The 22,034-nt window shown below is 40.9% G+C and overlaps 1 protein-coding gene across 1 annotated transcript in view; it reads right to left on the bottom strand.

The window, feature by feature from the left end:
- Positions 1-1,049: 1,049 nt before the first annotated feature.
- The window catches only part of LOC111962168 (metabotropic glutamate receptor 8-like), a 246,947-nt gene continuing 225,962 nt past the window's right edge, over positions 1,050-22,034 (bottom strand). Inside the window, exons 9-11 of the mRNA XM_023985041.2 lie at positions 20,743-21,678; positions 5,838-6,084; positions 1,050-1,628 (exon numbers count right to left, since the gene is read on the bottom strand). Of these exons, the coding sequence (XP_023840809.2) occupies positions 1,579-1,628; positions 5,838-6,084; positions 20,743-21,678 (1,233 nt within the window). The 3' untranslated portion in view covers positions 1,050-1,578. The remainder of the gene's footprint in view (positions 1,629-5,837; positions 6,085-20,742; positions 21,679-22,034) is intronic.

Raw genomic sequence — 22,034 nt, 5'->3', positions numbered from 1 at the left:
ACATTTTATGTGTGTCAGAATTGCATTCAATCAAATGACTTATCAAGTTTAGTAGCTTGGTAGGAAATTCTCAAAGATCCAAACTATTATTGTAACATTAGTKTGGTCCTTCTATTCAATTGCAATTACTACTGCATTGCAACATTTACTACTTTTGTGTGTTTCGGATTTCCTTCTCTCTCATATAATTTTTGTTACATTATGTTGATGCCCTGTTCAAAATAGCACAAATGAGTGCCAAAAAAACTGTACACTGAACAAAAATATAAACACAACATGTAAAGTGTTGGTCCCATGTTTCATGGCCTGAAATAAAAGATCCCAGATATTTTCCATAAGCACAAAAAGCATATTTCTCTCAAATTGTGTGCACACATTTGTTTACATCCCTGTTAGTGATAATTTCTCCTTCGCCAAGATAATCCATCAACCTGACAGGTGTGGCATATCAAGAAGCTGATTAAACAGCATGATCATTACACAGGTGCACCTTGTGCTGGGGACAATAAAAGGCCACTCTAAAATGTGCAGTTTTGTCACACAACACAATGCCACAGGTGTCTTAAGTTTTGAATTGAATGCTGTAGCCAGAGAATTGAAAGTTAATGTTAATGTTTCTCTGCCGGTAGAGAAATTAATATTCAATTCTCTGGCAGTCCAAAAGTCAGTCCATCCTCATTTTTTCCCCTCAGGTTTAAGTAAAATGTTAAAACTAAACATTTGCATTATGTTCACAGTAATACTCAAATTATTTTGCCACGACTGTATATAGTTTCCTTCAGGGGAAATCCTACAGCAATATTGTTTGTTTTCATTTGAGACCATGGAGTTTTTGGGTGCTCTATATATTTTTCATAGTTTGCTTTAAGGCTTCATACATTCTTAATATAATTTGCCTACTTGCCATCCTGGTATATTTTGGGTGTGTGCTCAATTCAGGTCAAGGCAATCACATAACTGTTTTGCCTTGGGTATCATTTCCAACGAAATTGAGGTAAACCACATACATCATATCCCACTCTCATATTTAACCTCATCCAACAATCCTAAACATTTCCAAAACATTCCTTTATTATAAATAAAGTATTTGTATAAAAATGTGCATGCTTAAACCATGGCATTTACAGATTTCACAACTCAAGGCTACAATTCAGTTAGCTGATACAGAGACAAACTCATCTCGTAATGTAGTTCAGACGACATAAGACACGAATGAGAAATTTTCACAACCACAAAAATACATAAAATTAGAATAACAAACTAACTAACATGGTTGATCGCAACAATTTCTATTTAAATTCTCTTTTGTTTTCCTCTTCTGTTCACCACCCTCATTTTGTCAAGTCTCTTGAATGGTTTGTTTAGTGTTTTGTCTGCTTCCAGCAGGCCCATTAGCTCTCTCTGTGAACATGAAAGAGCAGACATATTTATGTTGACTGCCATGCTCTCAGTCGTTATTTGGACTCTGAGCAATATCAATGTCTCATGCTTGTTGTAACACCCTGTCATGTGTGAATCTGACACATCCAAGTCTGCATGTGGAATTCCTCAGTAATTCTCTATTCAGTGCTTCTCTCTTCAGATGGCATGATTGGTGTAGCTGACATACTTTGTTTTGGTTGATGGCACTATAAAGGCAAGAATAGAGAAGATGTTAGTTTCCTGGAGTGTAGCCCCTCAGTACTCAATTTACTRTTTCAGTCCTTCCCTTAATGCATTACCCCATAATCGAACAGTCTCGATGGAATGTTGAGGATACTATGGCTTTCCACCATCAACGTAAACTAGAACAGTTGGCTATGTGGACTAATCACTCACAATGAAATTACATTTTGAGATGTATTCATGTATTCATTTGTGAAATTCTCCACGATTAGGCAAAAAGGCAACAAATTAGAAAGCAAAGCAAATCAAATCTTATTGGTCACATACACATGGTTAGCAGATGTTAATGCGAGTGCAGAGAAATGCTTGTTCTTCTAGTTCCAACAGTGCAGTAATATCTAACAAGTAATCTAACAATTCCCCAACAACTACCTAATACACACAAATCTAAAGGGGTGAATGAGAATATGYACATAAGTATATGGATGAGCGATGGCCGAGCGGCATAGGCAAGATGCAGTAGATGGTATAAAATACAGTGTATACATGTGATATGAGTAACGTAAGATATGTAAACATTATTAAAGTGGCATTATTTCATGTGGCATTGTTTAAAGTGACTAGTGATCTATTTGTTAAAGTGTCCAGTGATTGGGTCTCAATACAGTATATACATGTGATATGAGTAATGTAAGATATGTAACATTATTAAAGTGTCCAGTGATTGGGTCTCAGTGTAGGCAGCAGCCTCACTGAGTTAGTAATTGATATTTAACAGTCTGATGGACTTGAGATAGAAGCTGTTCGTCCATCTCTCGGTCCCAGCTTTGATGCACCTTTACTGACCTCGCCTTCTGGATGATAGCGGTGTGACCAGGCAGTGGCTCGGGTGGTTGTTGTCCATGAGGATCTTTTTGGCCTTCCTGTGACATCGGGTGCTGTAGGTGTCATGGAGGGCAGGTCGTTTGCCCACGGTGATGTGTTGTGCAGACCGCACCACCCTCTGGCGAGCCTTGCGGTGATACAGCCCGACAGGATGCTCTCGATTGTGCATCTGTAAAGGTTTGTCAGGGTTTTGGGTGACAGGCAAAATTTCTTCAGCCTCCTGAGGTTGAAGAGGCGCTGTTGCACCTTCTTCACCACACTGTCTGTGTGGGTGGACCATTTCAGTTTGTCTGTGATGTGTAAGCCTAGGAACTTAAAACTTTCCACCTTCTCCACTGCTGTCCCTTCGATGTGGATAGGGGGGTGCTCCCTCTGCTGTTTCCTGAAGTCCACGATCATCTCCTTTGTTTTGTTGACTTGTTAMCAAGTTTAAATGTTCTATTCACGTCAGCCACTGAGAAGGAGAGGAGGGGGCCGCAGTCTTTGTTGGCAATCCACATCGGTGGCACTAAATTATCCTCAAAACCGACTATCCTACCGATCCTTGACTTCGGCGATGTCATTTACAAAATAGCCTCCAACACTCTACTCAGCAAATTGGATGCAATCTATCACAGTGCCATCTGTTTTGTCACCAAAGCCCCATATACTAGCCACCACTGCTACCTGTATGCTCTCGTTGGCTGGCCCTCGCTTCATATTCGTCACCAAATCCATTGGCTCCAGATCATGTATAAGTCTTTGCTAGGTAAAGCCCCGCCTTATCTCAGCTCACTGGTCACCATAGCAGCACCCCCCCCCCCTCCCCCCCGTAGCACGTGCTCCAGCAGGTATATTTCACTGGTCACCCCCAAAGCCAATTCCTCCTTTGGCCGCCTCTCCTTCCATTTCTCTGCTGACAATGACTGGAACGAATTKCAAAAATCACTGAAGCTGGAGACTCATATCTCCCTCACTAACTTAAAGCATCAGCTGTCAGAGCAGCTCACAGATCATTGCAACTGTACATAGCCCATCTGTAAATAGCCCACCCAACTACCTCATCCCCATACTGTTATATTTTTTTGCTCCTTTGCACCCCAGTATCTCGACTTGCACATTTATCTTCTGCACACCTTTCACTCTAGTGTTAATTTCTAAATTGTAATTACTTCGCCACTACGGCCTATTTATTGCCTTACCTCCCTAATCTTACCTCATTTGCACACACTGTATATAGATTTGTTCAATTGTGTTATTGACTGTATGTTTGTTTATTCCATGTGTAACTCCATGTGTGTTGTTGTTTGTGTTGCACTGCTTTGCTTTATCTTGGCCAGGTCGCAGTGGTAAATGAGAACGTGTTCTCAACTGKTCTACCTGTTTAAGTAAAGGTGAAATAAAAAATACAAATAAAATAAAAAGTGGGCACAGAAGGTGTTAAGTTTGTACGGTAGCGTGACATCGGTATCCGTGACGTGGCTGTTTTTGTTTTTGTAGTCCGTGATTTCCTGTAGACCCTGCCACATACGTCTCGTGTCTGAGCCGTTGAATTGCGACTCCACCTTGTCCCTGTACCAGCATTTCACTTGTTTGATTGCCTTGCGGAGCGAATAACTACACTGTTCATATTCAGCCATATATCCAGACCTCTTTCCATTGTTAAATGCGGTGGATTGTGCTTTCAGTTTTACGCGAATGCCGCCACCTATCCACGGTTTCTGGTTAGGGTAGGTTTTAATGGTCACAGTGGGTACGATATCTCCAATGCACTGATTTATAAATGCACTCACCGAGTCAGCGTATAGGTCAATATTGTCCTCTGAGGCTGATCGAAACATATTCCAGTCCGCGTGATCTAAACAATCTTGGAGCGTGGCTTCCGATTGGTCAGACCAGCGTTGAATGGTTCTCGTCACCGGTACAACCTGTTTGAGTTTCTGCCTATAAGCCGGGACGAGCAAGATGGCGTCGTGGTCGGATTTGCTGAAGGGAGGGAGCGGGAGGGTTTTGTATGCATCGCGGAAGTTAGAGTAGCAGTGGTCGAGAGTATTAGCCCTACGTGTCGTGCAATCAATATGCTGATAAAATTTAGGATTTTGTTCTCAAATTTGCTTTGTTAAAATCCCCAGCTACAATAAATGCAGCCTCCAGATATATAGTTTCCAGTTTACATAGAGTCGAGTTAAGTTCCTTGAGGGCCATCTTGGTGTTCGCTTTAGGGAAGATGTACACAGCTGTGACTATAACTGACGAGAATTCTCTTGGTAGGTAGAATGGCCAACATTTGATTGTAAGGAATTCTAGGTCAGGTGAGCAGCCTTGAGTTCCTGTATGTTGTTAATCATAAAGCATACAACCCCTCCCTTCCTCTTCCTAGAGATGTGTTTATCTCTGTCGGCACTAAGCATGGAGAAGCCCGATGGCTGAACCGATTCCGACAACGTATCCCGAGAGAGCCATGTTTCCATGAAACAGAGAATGTTACAATCTCTGATGTCTCTCTGGAAGGCAACCTACGCTTCAAATTTTGTATACCTTGTTGTTAAGAGACTGGACATTGGCGAGTTGTATACTCGGGAGCGGAGATCGATGTGCCCATTTTCTAAACCTGACCAGGAGACTGCTCCGTCTGCCCCTTCTGTGTTGCCGTTGTTTTCGCTCAGCTGCTGGGATTAGATCCATTGTCCTKGGTGGTGGTCCGGAGAGAGGATCTGCTTCGGGAAAGTCGTATTCCTGGTCGTAATGTTGGTAAGTTGACGTTGCTCTTATATCCAATAGTTCTTCCCAGCTGTATGTAATAAGACTTAAGATTTCCTGGGGTAACATTGTAAGAAATAATACATAAAAAAACWAAATACTGCATAGTTTCCTAAGAACGCGAAGCGAGGAAACCATCTCTGTCGGCGCCATCTCACCTCAGCACCTTAGCGGTTCAGTGAAATGAGAAGCTGACGAGATATGAATTGAAGCAAAGTTTTAGATATCAAACTGTGCAGTCAGCACAATCATGATAAGTAAACAACAGGATGCTTGCCTGTATGAAACTTCTGCTAACGGAATCTGAAAGGGCTTTGAAGTCTAAATCTGGTTGATGAACAGTTATGCCTAATCTGTTCTCAGGTGTCTTTTTAAACTATCTTAGATGAGAGCATACAAGTTATTTTCTACAAGCTGATTTCAACAACAATAGTTCAGATACTATAGATATAGCTGAGGAACTGGGGTTGATTTTACTGTATGTAGAAAGCCTGTTGCCTGTGGTTGTACCTAACATAAGCTATAAAAATTAAAAATAAACTTATAGGTGAAAATGGTGGCTTTGGTATAATATGTTACGAAGTGATGGATCACGTCTTTATACTCACTACTGGCATCCATGCCCTCGCAGATTTCTGTCTTCACCTCTCCGTTGGGTCGCTCGGAGGCCAGCTGGGACAGCTTGCTGGTCATGGTGGCGACGGTGACGATAGCCTTGAAGGTGCGCTTGCGCTTGGGAACATTCTGCTCCGGGTGGAAGATGATTATGTAGACCTTGGGCATGTAGAGCATCCCCAGAGAGACGGAGGCGCTCAGGCTGAGGGAGATGGTCAGCGTGGCTGTCTGGATGTACATCTGACGAGAGACAGATTGAGAGAAAGAAGGAGAGATCAGTCAATGAGTCTGAGATGCTTCAAAGAGAGTCCTGGGGAGAGAAACATTTGTGATCCCTAATACAACAGACTTAGAAAAAAGGGTTCCAAAAGGGTTATTTGGCTGTCCCCGTATAACTATTTTTGGATCCAGGTAGAACCCTTTTGGGTTCCATGTAGAATCGTCTTTGGAAAGGGCTCTAAACGGAACCTCAAAAGGTTCTACCTGGAACCAAAAAGGGTTTTTCAAAAGGGTTCTCCTATGAGGACAGCCAAAGTACCCTTTTAGGTTCTAGATAGCACCTTTTTTTCTAAGAGCAGCTTGAATTAATCGAATCACATTGTAACACATTACAGATTTAATTTTATTTGGCAATTGCTTTTTTCTGAGGACATAATAGTGAGGTCTATTGAGCGTACTGGGATCAAACTCAAAACACCAGTACACAACCTAGTTGCTGTTCACTTGTCATGCACATTGTGTTCCAACCTAGTATCACAGATTGTGAAATATATATAAATTGCTTATTGGAAATTTGTGACATGCAAACAAACTTTTTTTGTGTGTGTGCAGTACACGACGTTGTATTCAGTGCATTTCAATCCCAGATAAAAAGAGTAGGTTACTTAAGCCCTTATGCCAGAGGTTGGTCGGGAAGAAATGGTTGGGAATATAATGCAACCTTCTATCAACCCAAACATTGCATATTTGAATCACATCATGGACAACATTAGCATATTAGCTAATTGGCAACTTTGCAACAACTTGCTACTTTTTAACTACTTACCTAGCTTTCCCTCACCCTAACCTAACCCTTTTACTACTTAGATAGCATGTTACCTAACCCTAACCCTAACCTTAACACCTAACCATAACCCCTAAACCTAATCCCTAACCCCTAACCTCACCCCTAGTTTAGCTACCTAGCTAGCCTAGCTAGCCAGTAGCCACCTAGCTAGCCTAGCTAACGTTAGCCACTTAGCTAGCCTAGCTAACGTTAGCCACTTAGCTAACATAGCTAAAATTAGCCACAACAAATTGGAATTTGTGTAATGTACATGAATACGTTATGAAGAATTAAATTTGTGTAATACATACGAAATGCGTTTTGAAGAAAATAGTGTAATAAACACAAAAAAGTGTGCCTGTCACAAATTTCCAATAAGTAATTTGTGTCTATTTCACAATAATCTGTGATAGTGTGTTCACATGGAACATTCAAACTTGCAGTACACTATTCAGGTTTCTTATAACCACTTAAATCAAACCCATCCAACCACTGACAACCCAGGTGAGGTACCCCGACCGCATGTACACAATTCTACTCTTCTCCCACCTGTTGAACTTAACCAAGCATTACAAGCTCATGTTTCATTGACTTATTTCTAATGTTACAGTACACCCCCAAGAGGCTGATAGAAAATAACCGCTTATGCGAACACATCTGCACACATGCCAAACACTCCGGTTCCTGCTTAGACACCACCTGAGTAGTCATAGCAACAGCATTTAGAAAATTCAACAAAACTAATGGCACTCTCATTGAGCAGTAAACTGACAGTGAGAATTCTCAGAGGGTTTTTGCTCAGCCATATCTGTACATTTAGTGTGGTAGAGAATGAAGAGGAACTGGCAACAGGTGGCACATCTCGCTTGAGTCTGAACATCTCTACAGTGGAAGCCATTCCATCACACATCAAGGTATCATTCTGAAAATGTATGGTAGACATTCAAGCATAAAGCCATTTAGAGGGCCTCTAGACAAACATCTAGGAATTATTTATATTGTGAGAACAAAGCTTATATTACACACTCTCTGTTGGGCGTAGATTTCAAGGTCAGCCATATCGGTGCACAAACATGAAGCCACTTACATAGGTGATATTATTATCCTGTGGCTCAAACCCCTTAAGGTTATCTTACAGGACCAGTGCAGTCAAAAACACAATTTACCTGTGTTGTATTTATCTTTCAACATTATGAGGTTGGAATACTGAAATTGTGAAAATTATGATAATGCCCTTTTAGTGTTAGAGTTGTTTGAAAAGACCGCCTGAAATGTCAGCCTTTTTTTTGTGGGATGGAGTTTCTAAATTAGTTAAAGAGAGTTTCAATAAGACCAATAAGAAACCTCTCTGCCATTAATAGCCAGTTTTCAGTTTCCCCCACCCACTCAGAACATTTCGATTGAAATAATCACAGTAAGGTACTTCATTGTTACCCAGAAATGATTTGATATTGAGATAAATACAACTACATTGGACCTTTAAGTTAATCTTTTGACTGCAGAGTGTTTTCCAGTGGGTCTCCAGTTGGGGCTGGTGGCAAGTCCTAGTTTGAACCAGTTCAGCAGCTTCTTTAGATCTATAATAAGAGTGATGGGATCCGCTTCAAAAGGCAAGAACTGAGGAACAATCACCTTCAGTTTTAGGTCAGCCAGGAATCTGGGGCATGAAGCTCAGTGACATTTATCACCTGAACCTGCTGAGGTGGCTATTGCAGAGATAGGAGAGAATGACTAATAAACACATCACAAGCACATGGTCATATGCACACTGTTTGGAATAGTAGTGGGGGGGTTAGCAGGAGTCTAATTGAATGTACAGGTAGGTAGAGATATGCACTGAACAAAAATATAAATGCAACATGTAAGTTGATGTTCCTATGTTTCATGAGCTGAAATAAAGGTTTCCCGAAATGTTCCATACACACAAAAAGCTTATTTCTCTAAAGGTTTGTGCACAAATTTGTTTACATCCCTCTTTGTGAGCATTTCTCCTTTTCCAAGATAATCTGTCCACTTGAAAGGTGTGGCATATCAAGATTAAGTAAAGTCCACCACAGCTGTTGAATATTAATTTCTCTACCATAAGCCGCATTCAATGTCATTTCAGAGAATTTGGCAGTACGCCCAACCGGCTTCACAACCACAGACCACGTGTACCCACTCCACCCCAGGACCTCAACATTCTGCTTTTTCACCTGCGGGATCGTCTGAGACCAGCCTCACGGACAGCTGATGAAACTCTGGGTTTGTACCACTGAAGAATTTCAGAAACCGTCTCAGGGAAGCTCATCTGTGTGCTCGTCTTCCTGACCAGGGTCTTGGCCTGATTGCAGTTCGGCGTCATAACCGACTTTATTGGGAAAATGTTCACCTTCAATGGCACACTGGAGAAGTGCGCTCTTCACGGATGAATCCCGGTTTCAACTGTACCAGGCAGATGGCAGACAGTGTGTACGGCATCATGTGGGTGAGCAGTTTGCTGATGTTAACATTGTGAACAGAGTGCCCCATGGTGGTGGTGGGGTTATGGTATGGGCAGGCATAAGCTAGGGACAATGAACAAAATTGTATTTTATCGATGGCAATTTGAATGCACAGAGATACCATGACGAGCTCCTGAAGCCCACTGTCATGCCATTCATCCGCTAGCATCACCTCATGTTTCAACATGATAATACACAGCCCCATGTCGCAAGGATCTGTAGACAATTCCTGGAAGCTGAAAATGTCCCAGTTCTTCCCTGGCCTGCATACTCATCAGACATGTCACACATTGAGCATTTTTGGGATGCTCTGGATTGACGTGTACGACAGCATGTTCCAGTTCCTGACAATATCCAGCAACTTCGCACAGCCATTGAAGAGGAGTGGGACAACATTCCACAGGCCACAATCAACAGCCGATTCAACTCTATGGAAAGGAGATGTGTTTTGCTGCATGAGGCAAATGGTGGTCACACCAGATACTGACTGGTTTTCTGATCCACGCCTCTTCCTTTTTTTAGGTATCTGTGACCAACAGATTCATATCTGTATTCCCAGTCATGTGAAATCCATAGATAATGGCCTAATTTATTTATTTCAATTGACTGATTTACTCATGAACTGTAACTAAGTAAAATCTTTGAAATTGCTGCATGTTGCGTTTATATTTTTGTTCAGTTTGGTATGAGGATGAGATTTGCTTTTGACATTACACTAGACTTAAGTCTTATGCTGTAAAAAAACATTATGTTTTATATCTTCCCTATCATAATCTATCAAAGTCTATACCTCTTAAATTCCAAAAAAAACAGTTTAAAAAACCACGACTCCATCCAACCATCTTTAACTCCATGCCAACTCATATGAAAAAAAGTACATTTAAAATATATTTTTAGATAATTAAGATATGTGAAATATTTCTAAAATATATATATTTTATTTAATACATTTTAAATACATTCTAACATATATTACAGAATATATTGAAATTGTATAATAAAATGTATATGACAAAATATGTACATTTCCTCAGAAAATGTATTTAATTCATTTTGAATAATATAAATCAATATATTTGGTGACTATATATATAATATGTATTTTGAAATGTTTTGCAAAATATTAAATAATATTTGGATTTAAATACAACATAAGACAATCTCGCGTGACAATACATCTCGTGGGAGGCCAAAAAGCACTACAACAAAGCCACATCCTCAACAAGCCACGGCTCTAAGTCTTCCAATAGGCTGCCGAAGCTACGATATATTTAGCCAAAATGCATTTCTATTGTACTTCAAACATACCAAAAGCATAACAATATTGAATATTAATGCTCCAGATACACCAGATATCTCAACTAGTCTAAAGAAGGCCAGTTTTATTGCTTCTTTAATCAGAACACAGTTTTCAGCTGTGCTAACATAATTGCAAAAGGGTTTTCTAATGATCAATTCGCTAACACAACGTGCCATTGGAACACAGGAGTGATGGTTGCTGATAATGGGCCTCTGTACGCCCATTCCAATGACTGGAACGTACTACAAAAATCTCTGAAACTGGAAACACTTATCTCCCTCACTAGCTTTAAGCACCAGCTGTCAGAGCAGCTCACAGATAACTGCACCTGTACATAGCCCATCTATAATCTAGCCCAAACAACTACCTCTTCCCCTACTGTATTTATTTATTTTGCTCCTTTGCACCCCCATTATTTCTACTTTGCACATTCTTCCACTGCAAATCTACCATTCCAGTGTTTTACTTGCTATATTGTATTTACTTCGCCACCATGGCCTTTTTTGCCTTTACCTCCCTTATCTCAACTCATTTGCTCACATTGTATATAGACTTATTTTTCTACTGTATTATTGACTGTATGTTTGTTTTACTCCATGTGTAACTCTGTGTTGTTGCATGTGTCGAACTGCTTTGCTTTATCTTGGCCAGGTCGCAATTGTAAATGAGAACTTGTTCTCAACTTGCCTACCTGGTTAAATAAAGGTGAAATAAATGAAAAATAAATACAAATGTAGATATTCCATAAAAAATCTGCAGTTTCCAGCTACAATAGTCATTTACAACATTAACAATGTCTACACTATTATTCTGATCAATTTGATGTTATTTTAATGAACAAAAGAAAATAAAAAATCTTTCAAAAACAAGGAAATGTCTAAGTGACCCCAAACTTTTGAACGGTAGTGTATATTTTTACCGCTTGAGATGGGATAACTTGTTTTTTATGAAGTTGAACATGTGCTTTTTAAGACAAAATGTAAAAATTAGGTGAAATCAAAAGCATCACAATTTAAATTATAGCTAATTATTAAAGTTTTGGCTTGTTGGCTTAACAAAAATACCTCCACTGTTCAATACTTAATCCTTAAGAGTCTATTGAAGCACCCCGGCGAATGTCTAATTATCATAATAAAACAATACTCCATCAAAATCAGTTTAAGCTAGAGATATGTTTTTTTTTGCATGTGCTGCATCTAAAGCCAACACACACATCCGTCTATGTCGGCCTTCCGCATCTGCTGTGGAAGGTGGTCAAGCACAGCAGTGTTTGTCAGACCATGAGATATCCGGAAAATTGGTCTTCTCATGAAAACGTCTGTAATAAACTAATATAAAAACGAATATACAAACTAATATATACAGAAGTGTGGAGGTAGTTTGTGCCAACAAAAAATGGGTGTAAATATGTGTAAAAAACTAAAATATTTCTTCAGCTTTCTTATATCTCCTAGATATAGGAAAGAGACTTCAAAACCTTATTCCTTATGATTTGTCTTTTAACTGCCTGTTTTGCCATTTATGAATGTGTTATTCAATGCGCCAAATTCAATATTTGTATTTGATCAAATCATTTTTAAATATGTTTTTTGATACCTACAGGGGTCCTAAAAAATCTAAATCAAGTAGCTAAATTATCCTTGGTATGACCATCTTAAAACAATTCCATATGTTAGCTTAGTAGACCCCCCCATTATGTAGCAACATTTTAAATTGTGTTTTTTACATTGGATCTAAGTAGAGACTTAGAGCTAGAAAATTGTATATCATACACTGCAGTTGGGGAACAATGGGAAAGTAATTCTGCTTTGAAAGTTGATAAACGTGTAACCTCACTTTTGAGAAAATGACCTTTGAATGTTTTGGTACCTACTGTAGAGCTCTTTTTTTGTCTACACCCATTCAGCATCATTCACACCCTCGTAAGCTTTAGCCCCACCCATCTCTTTGCATGTGAGGCCATGTACTAAACAACCAAAGATTTCAAGACCAAAGGCTGGTTTATACTACGGGTGTGTTCGTAAATTTAATCTGGAGTGCCAGAGTATGGTCTGTGCGTTTGTAAACTCAGAGCGTTGTTAGATTGTCCGTTTATAATTTCATAACGTTTCGCTCACGGAGCGTTCAGAGCGCACACTGGGCGCTCTGGAAGAGGAGTAGGGTTCATCCGAGCGTTCTGACCTAACAACAGCAGTCAAGCACCCAAGCTACCTGGCTAACATTGGCTAACTTGCTAGCTACTTCCAAACACAAATGAGAGAACAGCTCACTGACCATTTTACTTGCCCTAGTAGAGCTGGTTAGGATGTTTTTATGTTATCCAGAGCGTTGGTGACTGCAACTGTGCTGCTGGCAACAATTTAATTACTTTTTTTTGGCAACGTTTACTGACACTGGCCATATTCAACGGGCGTTGAGCGTTGAAACTTTACTTTCAGCCCCCAAAAAGTTGAAACTTTACTTTCAGCCAACGTGCTCTTTCTAACAAGTTTGTGGACAAAATGCAAGGAATACTAATGCCAAACATGATAGTTTATGATTAAATTAGCATATTTAGCACATTGTCAATTCAATAATAATGGGTTTGTTGGTTCAGTATCATGCTCAACCAAACCCAGTAGCTTGGTGGTTAGATTGCCCGCCCTGAGAATGGGTGTTCGAATGGTCGAGTCGTACCAAAGATTCTAAAACTGGAACTCGATGTCTTTCTGCCTGGCACTAAGCATTAAGAAGATGGATTGGGTGTAAGGCCCTGCGACAGATTAGCGTTCTGTCCAGGGTGTGTACTTGTACATCAAGCTGCGTCAATGCTACAGAATCAGGAGATAGGCTCTTGCCCTATGGACCCTTCTGGCTCGGACAAGGCTTACTTGTCCAAAGGTTATTTACTCATGTAAATGCCATCTCTGCACACCGGTGACATTTATAACAACTTACTTCTGATTAAAAAAAACTCATAATGTTATGGAAATTGGGATGAGGAAATTAAGGAACTGAGAAAAATCATGCCGTCTGAAAGACAATGTTAATTAAATGTTAAATGGAAAAGAATTAGCCATGGCCGGCTCTAGCCTTTTGGGGTCCCTAATCTAGATTTGGTTGGGAGAGGGGCCCCCCTCTCATCAGCGGAGAAAAAAATTATGTTTTAAAGTTTATTTCCAGCAATTCTACACATTTTGCCATGGGGCGAAGAGAACATTTTGCAATTTTATAATACCTTTCATGCAATTCTACTCATTTTTCTATGGGGCAGAGACAATTTTGCAATTTATAACACATTTCATGCAAAGAGATCATTTTAGAAGTTTTAAAGTGACTTTCCTGCAATTCTACCCATTTTTTCAATGGGTTGGAGAGATTTTGTTGGCTGTTTTAAAGCAAATTTTCTGTGATTCTACACATTCTTCCATGACTTATGCCATGTTGGGGCGGCAGGGTAGCCTAGTGTGGGGCTAGTAACCGAAAGGTTGCAAGTTTGAATCCCTGAGCTGACAAGGTACAAATCTGTCGTTCTGCCCCTGAACAAGGCAGTTCCTAGGCCATCATTGAAAATAAGAATTTGTTCTTAACTGACTTGCCTAGTTAAATAAAGGTAAAAATAAAATGTTAATGATATCTGAGTGAGAGTGACTATTAAAATCTATGGTGGCCCCCTGGAGGTCAGGGCTCGTGCCCGGTCAGTATTTGGTAGTGATCACTACAAGTTTAGATAACTGGCTAGATTAACTTGCAATCTAAAAATTGTTAGCTGACATGGCTAATCAAGTGACAAGAGAAAAACTGCACAACCAAATTTAGAACGTGCACCTTGTGTATTCTACCATTCTAACTCTCAATATTAGACCGTGACTCCCCCTTGTCGGGGAGCCCTAAGCGACCGCTTGTGTCGCTTATGCCTGGAGTCAAGTCAAGGTTTCCCAAACTCGGTCCTCGAGCCTCCCATGGGTGCAGGTTTTGGTATGAGCCCTAGCACTACACAGCTGATTCATCATCAAGCTTTGATTATTTTAATCAACTGTGTAGTGCTAGGGCAAAAACTAAAACGTGCAAAACGTGCAACCCTGGGAGCCCCCAGGACAGAGTTTAGGAAACCCTGGCCTAAGACATGCATAAATTATGTGTATGAAAGTAATGCTAGTGTGATGATAAATGCACCCCTTACAACATGTGAATATGGAAATTGAGGCTTTGGTATAAACTCAAACCAAAATGATCATATGAGGGATTAACAACCGGTAGGGTGCAACCATAAAACCATTAGTGGGTGCAAAAATGACAAATACTAGACAGTTGGCAATCTCAGCAAGGGAATGTGCACACGCCCCACACAAGTGTATTACCTTTGTGATGAGAGTGGAAATAAGAAGCATCTGTTTCTAAAATGACAGAGCTGGGGCATTTATCCAGCTATTAAACAGCTTGCTCTGATCAATGTGGAAGACTGTTAAATAGTGGAGTGATGGTCATGTGCTATATCAGAATGATTTTATATTTTCTCCAGGGACACCATTCACACATGTGTTCTTCCTATGAACATTAAGCCATGTGTGACAGTAAATAACAATTTGAATAGGATTTATTTTATTTGATATGATTTATTTGATACACTGTCCCGAGGGTGCTCCCTCGGAACAATGCAATCTATGTGGCATTGACTAAACATTTTCTGAAATATGAATAGGCTACAATGCGTTGATCCCCCTTTTTTACTATTCCACAATTAAAGGGTTTGATGTGTGTGGTGTTTTCAGTCCTCTAAGAAAGTGATGCCGGTGGAGGGGATTTTTCAAGGGCCAGTTAGGCAAGTCATTCTCTAAAGATTAATAACGTACAGTATGATGGATTCTGGGATCTGACTCCTAGACTTGGAATAGTGTTAATTGTCAGGTATCCTATTGAAATATTGAGTGCTACGGTCTAGAGCAGGTGTGGGCAACTCCAGTCCTCGAGGGCCTGATTGGTGTCACACTTTTATTCCATCCCTGGCAAACACAGCTGATTCATCAAATGCATTCTAAACTGAATATCATGATTAGGTGATTATTGGAGTCAGGTGTGTTAGCTGGGGCTGGGGCAAATCTGTGACACCAATCAGGCCCTTGAGGACTGGAATTGCCCACCCCTGATCTAGAGGGTCTACACCAGAGGTTAATGGTTATCTGTAGGAGGAATGTACTATGGTAGAGGCAATTAAGCTTGGAATGTATTGAGTGCAGGGAAGACGATCACCTGTTGTCAGGCACTGATAAGGGTGGAGAGCTGTGGATTAGTGAGGAAGGGAGTCGAGGTCAGGTCAGGTCACCTTAAGGGAGAAGGAACAGTTTGTAGCCCGTATCACTTAACTTCCTGCCTAGTAATAAAGACGCAATGTTTAGAGCAGGGCTGCCCAACCCTTTTCCTGGAGATCTACAGTCCTGTAGATCTTCAGTCCAACTCTAATTTAACACACCTGATTCTACTAATTAGCTGCTCAACAAGACCTTAACTAGCTGAATCAGATATGCTAAATCAGGGTTGGACTGAAAACCTACAGGACAGTATATCTCCAGGAAGAGGGTTGGGCAGCCCTGGTTTAGAGAGGAGGAAACTCCACCCAAAGTTGGGTATTTAAACTACTACTGGTGTGAATATGTATTTTGTCTCATGCAGCTGTTTTAACCCAATGGGTGAATAAACTTGGTTTAAGCTTTACTAATCGTCCGTGAATCTAAAACGTAAAACCCTAGACTGTGTAAGACCTGGACATGTATTCTTGAGGCAAAATCATGAACTAGCAATCTATTGGTAAGTGGTGAGTTTCATACATCCTGTCCAGAGCGAGGATGTACAAGATGCTAGTAATGGAAACAAAGTTTCAGAACGGGTGATATTTCATTCATAAGTAGACTTACAATTGAATTCAGAATTATTCTGGACATACAACAGAATTCCAGTCATTCATTGATTTTATATATTCGTCACCAAACCCACTGGCTCCAGGTCATCTATAAGTCTTTGCTAGGTAACGCTCCGCCTTATCTCAGCTCACTGGTCACCATAGCAACACCCACAAGTGCACGCGCTCCAGCAGGTATAATTCACTGGTCATCCCCAAAGCCAACACTTTGGCCACCTTTCCTTCCAGTTCTCTGCTGCCAATGACTGTAACGAATTGCAAGAAAATCACCTTAGTTGAAGACTTACAGTGGGGCAAAAAAGTATTTAGTCAGCCACCAATTGTGCAAGTTCTCCCACTTAAAAAGATGAGAGAGGTCTGTAATTTTCATCATAGGTACACTTCAACTATGACTGACAAAATTAGATTTTTTTTCTCCAGAAAATCACATTGTAGGATTTTTTATGAATTTATTTGCAAATTATGGTGGAAAATAAGTATTTGGTCACCTACAAAGCAGTCACAGCATTTTTCTTGGTCTCGTCTTACGTCTTCTACGTGTTGAGACTGGTCTTTCCGCTGGAGTCTCGTGCACTTGTTTGAGGTTGTGGACAGTTGTCACTTGTTTATATACCTGATAATAAGTGTGCTATAATAACTGAGGCTACGCCTCGTTTGATAACATTGATTTAGTCTAGCTAGCGATGGAGGACAGAGGAGCCTCAAAGATACATAGAATCCACAACCTCAAACAGTCACACTCCAAACTCCACTATGGCCAAGACCAAAGAGCTGTCAAAGGACACCAGAAACAAAAGACCTGCACCAGGCTGGGAAGACTGAATCTGCAATAGGTAAGCAGCTTGTTTGAAGAAATCAACTGTGGAAGACATAAGAAGACATACAAGACCACTGATAATCTCCCTCGATCTGGGGCTCCACGCAAGATCTCACCCCGTGGGGTCAAAATGATCACAAGAATGGTGAGCAAAAATCCAGAACCACACGGGGGGACCTAGTGAATGACCTGCAGAGAGCTGGGACCAAAGTAACAAAGCCTACCATCAGTAACACACTACGCCGCAAGGGACTCAAATCCGCAGTGCCAGACGTGTCCCCCTGCTTAAGCCAGTACATGTCCAGGCCCGTCTGAAGTTTGCTAGAGAGCATTTGGGATGATCCAGAAGAAGATTGGGAGAATGTCATATGGTCAGATGAAACCAAAATATAACTTTTTGGTAAAAACTCAACTCGTCGTGTTTGGAGGACAAAGAATGCTGAGTTGCATCAAAGAACACCATACCTACTGTGAAGCATGGGGGTGGAAACCTCATGCTTTGGGGCTGTTTTTCTGCAAGGGACCAGGACGACTGATCCGTGTAAAGGAAAGAATGAATGGGGCCATGTATCGTGAGATTTTGAGTGAAACCTCTTCATCAGCAAGGCATTGAAGATGAAACGTGGCTGGGTCTTTCAGCATGACAATGATCCCAAACACACCGCCCGGGCAACGAAGGAGTGGCTTCGTAAGAAGCATTTCAAGRTCCTGGAGTGGCCTAGCCAGTCTCCAGATCTCAACCCCATAGAAAATCTTTGGAGGGAGTTGAAAGTCCGTGTTGCCCAGCAACAGCCCCAAAACATCACTGCTCTAGAGGAGATCTGCATGGAGGAATGGGCCAAAATACCAGCAACAGAGTGTGAAAACCTTGTGAAGACTTACAGAAAACGTTTGACCTCTGTCATTGCCAACAAAGGGTATATAACAAAGTATTGAGATAAACTTTTGTTATTGACCAAATACTTATTTTCCACCATCATTTGCAAATAAATTCATAAAAAATCCGACAATGTGATTTTCTGGATTTATTTTTCTCATTTTGTCTGTCATAGTTGAAGTGTACCTATGATGAAAATTACAGGACTCTCTCATCTTTTTAAGTGGGAGAACTTGTACAATTGGTGGCTGACTAAATACTTTTTCCCCCCACTGTATATCTCCCTCAATAACTTCAAGCATCGGCTGTCAGAGCAGCTTACCGATTGCTGCAGCTGTACACAGCCCATCTGTTAATAGCCCATCCAACCAACTACCTACCTCATCCCCATATTTGTCTTTTTCTGTTCTTTTGCCAACCAGTATTTCTACTTGCACATCCTCATCTGCAGATCTATCACTCCAGTGCTAATTGTAATTACTTCACCATTATGGCCTATTTATTACCTTACCTCCTTACTTAATTTGCACACACTGTATACAGATTTTCTATTGTGTTATTGACTGTACGTTGGTTTATCCCATGTGTAACTCTGTTGTTTTTGTCGCACTGCTTTGCTTTATCTTGGCCAGGTCGCAGTTGTAAATGAGAACTTGTTCTCAACTGGCCTACCTGGTTAAATAAAGGTGAAATAAAATAAATAAATAAAACATGTGTGCCCCTATAAGTTTATGCACTGTATCATGCTATTAGCATAAGTTTACACTACATATAGGTGGGATTGGTGCATCAATTCCTAAAGGGGTGACAAAAAGGTAAATACCTTTAGCCATAGCTGTGTTTCTTATTTCAGAGCTAAGCAGACGCAACATATCACTCTGAATAATACACAAGATCAACGTGTTTGTCAGGTTTCTCATAGTCTCAGTAAACAACCCAGTCTTTGTTCACCACAGATTAGAAACAATTCCCTCTAGCTTGAAAAAAACAACAACATTGACATATAACACTGGGTCAATATAAGAGACTAGCACCATATTTTAGACTACAGACTACAACCAGCTCTACCGATAAAGAGAAAAAAATGATGAGGTATAATCACCATCCGACAAAACAGTTATGGGTACGCTTACAGATCTAAGACTTAAAAAATGATTGGGACTATGTATGGCATGGCTAGTAAGGACTTTCAATAACGCAATCATAGTTATCAATATTTGTGACCTATGTAAGCCAATGTTCAGCTATCAAATGCCTGGCCACATCTACTCAAAGCCAAGCTGTCATTTACTATACTTGTTTCACGCCATCCAAAAACTGTAACGAAGTGAGAAGAGATTCCTAATGTACCAGAACTGTACTAATGAGATCTGGTCCAAAAATTGTGGGGGAAGAAAACAAAGCCTTTCTTCGGTAAACCAGATACTCAACTCAGGGTCTCAATTTAATAGACTGAAGCAGCTTCCAGTAGAAAACTTAAATGGAAAAATCACTCTTTGAATTCATCCAGACTATATACTGCAGCCTATGAAATCATTTGAAATTGTCCAGTATGCTGCAGTACTTGGACCAATTGAACGATTTGTATTGCCATGGGATTCGCTAGATCATTATGTGTGGTATGACACTGACTGAAAATGTACATTGCAATCCCATGGGAAGATAAAATAGGCAATATGAAGATTGAGGTAGAGGTTCCTCAGCTTATTCACAGATACCATGCTTTCCAAGTGTGACTTATGACCTATGTACTTCCCGGAAAATCATATGCAGCATTCTAAAGGTGAAAATAGTTGAGAACAACCATATCATTAGCAATTTAATTTCACATGTCATTACATTGCCAAAATTCAGTGCAGAGAACTGAAGTGATGGTTCTTAATTAAGTTGATTGGCTAGTAAACAGCAGGGGTCAAAATAATTACTCACCTTAAAGGGTGATAAAACACAACACCGACCACAGACTGAGTCCATTGCCTACCACCTCTATCACCAAAGAGCCTCTGAGGTTCACAACATATTAGCCAAATGAGGGATGAATTCCGCACAATGGATTACTGACATTTACACTGTAGACAACACATGTTTGTGTTCCCATTAGTCATAGAACTGATGAGGATTACAACTGTCTGATGACAAGCCAAACCTCACACCTGAGCCAGCACGTAATATTATAGACCACATCTGCGCATGAGTAAGCCATCAATTTCTGTCCAATCAAGAGCTAAGAACCCTCACCAGCTCCTGGCTCAACAGCAAATGTTCTCACTACAGCAAGGATCTCTCGGTAAAAATAATCATATTCAGCTTTACATTTTATCAGATTGCATCTTATTCACTTGTGTAAGAGGTGGAGGCGCCAGTCAATGCATACAGAATAAGATGAACAGCATATCTGACTGTGTTACATAGCCTTGACATATGGGCCTACAGTTGATGTAGGTGTATCAAATACAATCACACAATCAAAACACACTCACCCTTTCTGCTGACTGTGCCGTCCCAAAGAAGATAGGTATAAAAGCTAACCAAATTATACAGGTTGTATACATAGTAAATCCAATAGGCTTAGCCTCGTTGAAGGTCTCTGGCACTCCCCTGGTCTTGATGGCATAAACAGTGCATGTGACCATCAAGAGAATACTGTATCCAAGCGAGCAGATGAGTGAGAGGTCCGAGATGTCACACTTGAGCACCCCACGGGCGTTCTCAGGGTCCTGCGTGCGCTGCTCGCCATAGTCCACCACCATGTGTGGCGGGTCGGTGGCAAACCACACAAAAACACCCAGTAACTGAACTGAGATCAGGCTGAAGGTAATGACCAGCTGGGAGGCCGGGGAGATGAACCGCGGTGCAGTCACAGCCTTCTTGCCCTGCTCGAAGATGCGGTGGATGCGGTTTGTTTTGGTAAGTAAAGCAGCGTAGCTGAAGCACATACCCAGGCCCAGGAAGATGCGCCTGATGGAGCAAACGGCAACGTCAGGGGCTGCGATCATAGGGAAGGTGATAGCATAGCACAGAAAGATACCCGTGAGCAAAACATAGCTCATCTCCCGGCCCGAGGCTCGGACAATGGGTGTGTCGTGGTAGCGCACAAAGGTGACGATGACGAAGGTGGTAACCAGAATGCCCAGGACAGAGATGAAGACTGGCACCACTGCCCAGGGTGAGTGCCACTCCAGCTTGATGATGGGGATAGGTTGGCACCCAGTGTGGTTCTGGTCGGGTCGTTGCTCATATGGGCACAGCTCGCAAATTAACTCACTGGCCTGGAAGTGGTAGCCCTCACAGCGCTCGCAGTGCCAGCAACATGGTACTCCCTTCACCACCTTCTTTCTCTCACCCATCTTGCAGGGCAGGCTGCACACAGATGCGGGCACAGAGGGGTCTCCACTGGTCCACTGCATGGCATTCATCTGAGTGGGGCAGAACATGTGTTACATTGATCTTAAAAATGGGCAAGAACTAAAAGAAGATGACTCATTAACATTGACATAATTTATCAACATCATCATCATCAGTTGGTAGTGCAATGCCAGGGTTGTGGGTTCGACTCCCATGGGTGACCAGTATGACAAAAATGTAAAAATACGTAAATGTGTGCACTCACTACAGTAAGTCGCTCTGGATAAGAGCGTCTGCTAAAAAATTTTTTTTTAAACATTTCAAATCTTATTTTTTCAACGTTGGCAAATAAGTTAAATTGATTGTTTGATAGGTATTGTGGAAAATGAGTCCCCATGGATGTTAATGTGATGTATTAACAAGTAAC

Source organism: Salvelinus sp. IW2-2015, linkage group LG4q.1:29 (genome assembly GCF_002910315.2).
Source record: "Salvelinus sp. IW2-2015 linkage group LG4q.1:29, ASM291031v2, whole genome shotgun sequence".
In the NCBI taxonomy this organism is placed as follows: Eukaryota; Metazoa; Chordata; class Actinopteri; order Salmoniformes; family Salmonidae; genus Salvelinus; species Salvelinus sp. IW2-2015.
The sequence above is the reverse complement of the archived record's forward strand: the minus strand, read 5'-3'. Positions and strand labels throughout refer to the sequence as shown.